The sequence below is a fragment of the Corvus kubaryi genome, unplaced genomic scaffold, assembly GCF_017639235.1.
Source record: "Corvus kubaryi isolate FWS band 111438036 unplaced genomic scaffold, C.kubaryi_AGA036_p1.0 36956, whole genome shotgun sequence".
NCBI lineage: Eukaryota > Metazoa > Chordata > Aves > Passeriformes > Corvidae > Corvus > Corvus kubaryi.
The window spans coordinates 16106-19731 of NW_024580992.1; the positions used below are offsets into that span (position 1 = coordinate 16106).

The 3626-nt window shown below is 55.0% G+C and overlaps 1 protein-coding gene across 1 annotated transcript in view; it reads left to right on the forward strand.

The window, feature by feature from the left end:
- PPP6R2 (protein phosphatase 6 regulatory subunit 2) overlaps positions 1–3626 on the forward strand; it is a gene marked incomplete at its 5' end in the record, with an annotated part of 20065 nt that overhangs the window by 15090 nt on the left and 1349 nt on the right. The window contains one exon of the mRNA XM_042020322.1: positions 3394–3549. Within this exon, the coding sequence (XP_041876256.1) occupies positions 3394–3549 (156 nt within the window). The remainder of the gene's footprint in view (positions 1–3393; positions 3550–3626) is intronic.

Consider the following 3626-nt stretch of genomic DNA (forward strand, 5'->3'; position numbering starts at 1 on the left):
CACTCTGGAGTCACAGGAGCAGGAGCAGCTCTGTCCCTGTCCTTTGGGCACTCTGGTGTCACAGGAGCAGGAGCAGCTCTGTCCATGTGGATCTGGGATCCGGGCCCAGGGCAGGGATCCGGGTGGGATCGCTTGGAAAAGTGGAGCAGAGGCTCCCATGGGATCCTCCCATGGGATCCTCCTGCAGCCATGGGGGGAAGGTTTAACCCACTCAGGTTCTCATTTTCCCCTTGGTGTCAAAGGCAATCAGTGATAAAACCACCAGCAAAGGCTGGAGCAGATCCTGGGATGGGCAGCGGTTTGTAGGAATTGGATCCTCAATCCAGCCTGCTCCAATCACGGAGGGGGAGCTGCTGCCCAGCCCAGTCAGCAGCTGCTGCATCCACAAAGATTTTTCCCAGTTTTAAGATTCTGAGGTTTTTCCTCGTCCTCTTCCATGTATTTCCTCCTGCTTTTTACCAGAGTCCCTGGATTTGTGCGCCTGACTCAGGATCAGGAGCTTCCCTTTAGCGATGGTTGGTGACAGTTTGGGGTCATCCCTGAGTGTGCTCGGCCAGCAGCAGCTCCTGGGGGCCCGGGGGGCTGGGAAACCACTGAGATTGCAGAATTCCCTGGAATGAGGGCGGGAGTTTTCCCAAGGTCTGTTTGGTTGGAGGCAGCTCATTCTGACAAATGCATTAGTTGTGATAGTTGCCTTAATTCCGAGAAATAGAGTTGATTTTGATAATTGTATTGATTTTGATAAATGCCTCAATTTTGATCAATAATTTCCATTTGATAAATGCATTACCTGTGGTGAATGCGCTCCGTGTGCTGGGAATGGCCGGGCTGTGGCTTGGTGGGAAGCAGAAGGTGAGGAGAGGCACAGCAGTTCAGGTGTGCTGAAAGCAGCCTCTCCTTCCCCAGCTCTCAGTGCACTTGGATTGTGTGGAATTGGATCCACTGGATCTGATCCGAGCTGTGCTCCAGGTGCTTTTCCTCTCTGCACTGTGGTGTGGGCAGAGCTGGGTTCCCAGCGGGATCAGGGAATGGCCTGAGCCGGACCCACAGGATCCTTGGTCCAGCTGCCCGGGACACCCCAAGACTCCCAACGTTGTCCAGACATTCCTGGAGCTCTGGAGCCATGCCCGTTCCCTGGGGAGCTGTCCAGTGCCCGACACCCTGTGGGGGAAGAACCTTCCCTGATATCCCACCTAACCCTCCCCAGCCCAGCTCCAGCTGTTCCCATTCCATGTCCATCCTATTTGGGATGTTCTCACCTCTCCCTGTGCTTTCCTCGCAGGAGGGAAGTGTTTATTCCTGGTTTGGCACATCTGGGACGTTTTCCTCTCCAGACAAGTGTCTGTACCACATTCCACAAGGATAAAGCTTCCCGAACCTGCCTGCCCTTCTCCAGAGCCATTCCCGTTGTGGCAAAGAGAGGAGATCCTGGAGCACCCACGGCCTCCCCCTGGCAGGGGTCTGTGGCTGTCCACAGCTGTGTCCGTAGCCCGGGATCCAAGGGAAGCTGTGGGAGGACAGGAGCTGCTGCCACAGCTGGGACTGGAGCTGCTCCAGGCCCGGGCTCCTGGTGGGAATCACCATCCAGAGCATTCCCAGTCTTCCAAATCACTGAGTGGGAATACCCATTGCTTACCATGTTCCTTAATGATTCCAGGGCAATCAAGAACATTTTGGAGTCACTCTGGGGGTTGTGACAACTCTCTCCAAGCGCTTCCCCAAAATCTTCACCAAACCCCATTCCTGTTGCTGTAGGAACAGGTTTTCCTTCCCCTTGTGCCCCTGGAATGCTGGAATCCACACTGAAATCTCTGATTCTCCTTGGAGCTGCTCAAGGACTTGGAGTTTTCCTTCCCCCTGTCCCTGGAATCCACATGGAGGTCTTTTCTCCTTGGAGGCCTCTGCGGATTCCAGGATCATTGGGGTCGTGGAGAACCAGATGTTGCAGCCCAGCAAATCCTCCAGATGTTCCACCCTCCCTGAGCCCATCCCAGCTGCCCAGGGGACCCTTAGGCCAGGAGATGCGGATCAGGAATTGCTCTCAGCTTCCCCGTTTGGATCCAACTCCCCGGGGGGGTTTGGGGTCCCATCCCTGGAGTGTCCAAGGAACAACTGGACATCCCACACAAACTCCTTGTTTGGGTTGTGTCACCCCTTGCTCCGGCCCTGTGTGTCCAGCTGGGATTTTCCAGGAGCATGGGGAAGGCAGAGAACTTCCCGAGCCCTCCTCGGTGCTCAGGTAGCTCCAGAATCCTCCTGCCCTGGAAGCTTCGGGCGTTGGGTTTCAGAAGTTTCCCTCTGAGCCATGGAAATGTCGAGCTCCAGATTTTTGTGTGGGAAGTGGTTTTCCAGCGACATTCCTGGGAATGCAGCTCCATCGCTGCATCTCTCCAAGGTGGATTTTTGTACTTTTGAGGAGCCTGTGAGCCCTGGAGGAAGGGGAATGTTTGGATCTCGTTATTCCTCATTTTTGTGGTTTTTTCAAGAGAAGTAGCTCCAGAAATAGAACCTCAGTCTCCAATCTCCATCATATGTCCAATTACCCAGCTGGGATTATTTTATTCCATGAAAACTCCCCAGGAGCCGGTGACAGGATTCCAGCCCAGCCATCTCCAGCTTTCCTCCCTTTTGTGGAGGCTTGCTCTGGGAGACAGGGAGAAGGAATTGTTCTGGATGGAGACTGGGAGGAAAATCATTCCTGGGGCAGCTCGTCCTCTGCCTTGGAAGCCAAAAAATGGGGATGTGCACAGAAATCCCTTCTCCAGTTGGAAATCTGGGTGGGTTTATTCCAAACAGGAGATTGGGAGGGTTTGTTCCTGCAGTTTGTCCTTTCCCAGGGTCTGAGCTTTGGTTGTTGGCACCTCCGTGGGGACATTGTCCCTCAGGTGGTGCCTCCGTGGTCCCTGGAGCACCTTTAGCGTGTTTGGATTCTGAATGTGCGATCCTTGTTTTTCCTCCATGGGATTTCAGGATCTGCCCCTAAATCCAGGATTTTCTGGCTGCCCCAGAAGCTTCAGGGGCTGCTTTGGCAGAGCAGAGCAGTGTCTGTGTCTGTGTCCAGCCAGAGCAGGCTGTGCCATCCCAGCAAATGGCAATGGGAATGGAGGGTTGGGAACTCTCAGACGGGATTTTGCAGCAGGAGTTGGGAATGCTTTCCTCGAGGAGCTGCTCTGGGGTATCCTGTTGGGTGTGGGACCCAGAGCCTGCAGGACGTGCCCGCTCTTTTTAACCCCACTTCATTGCCAGTTCTTATTCCCACTGGGATCTTTAGGCCTGTGTGACAAGAGCAGGGGGAATTTTGTTTTCCCTGTTGGAATTTGAGCATTATTCCAGTACGAGCCCGGTTCTCCCGTGGGCTGAGTTCCATTAACGTGGCCCTGCCCTCTCCCGCAGCGGCTCCGACGGAACGGCTGTGGAGACGCTTCCCGTGGCCGAATCCGGGACGTCCAGTGCCCCCCAAGCCCGGAACAGCGCGGCCACGCACACGGATGGGCACCAGAGAGTGGCCACTGCTGTCACAACTGCCACAGAAACAGCCACGAGAGACAGGTGAGGGCACAGTCCTGGAATGTTTGGATGGGAAGGGACCTCAGAGCCCCTCCAGTGCCAGCCCTGCCATGGCAGGG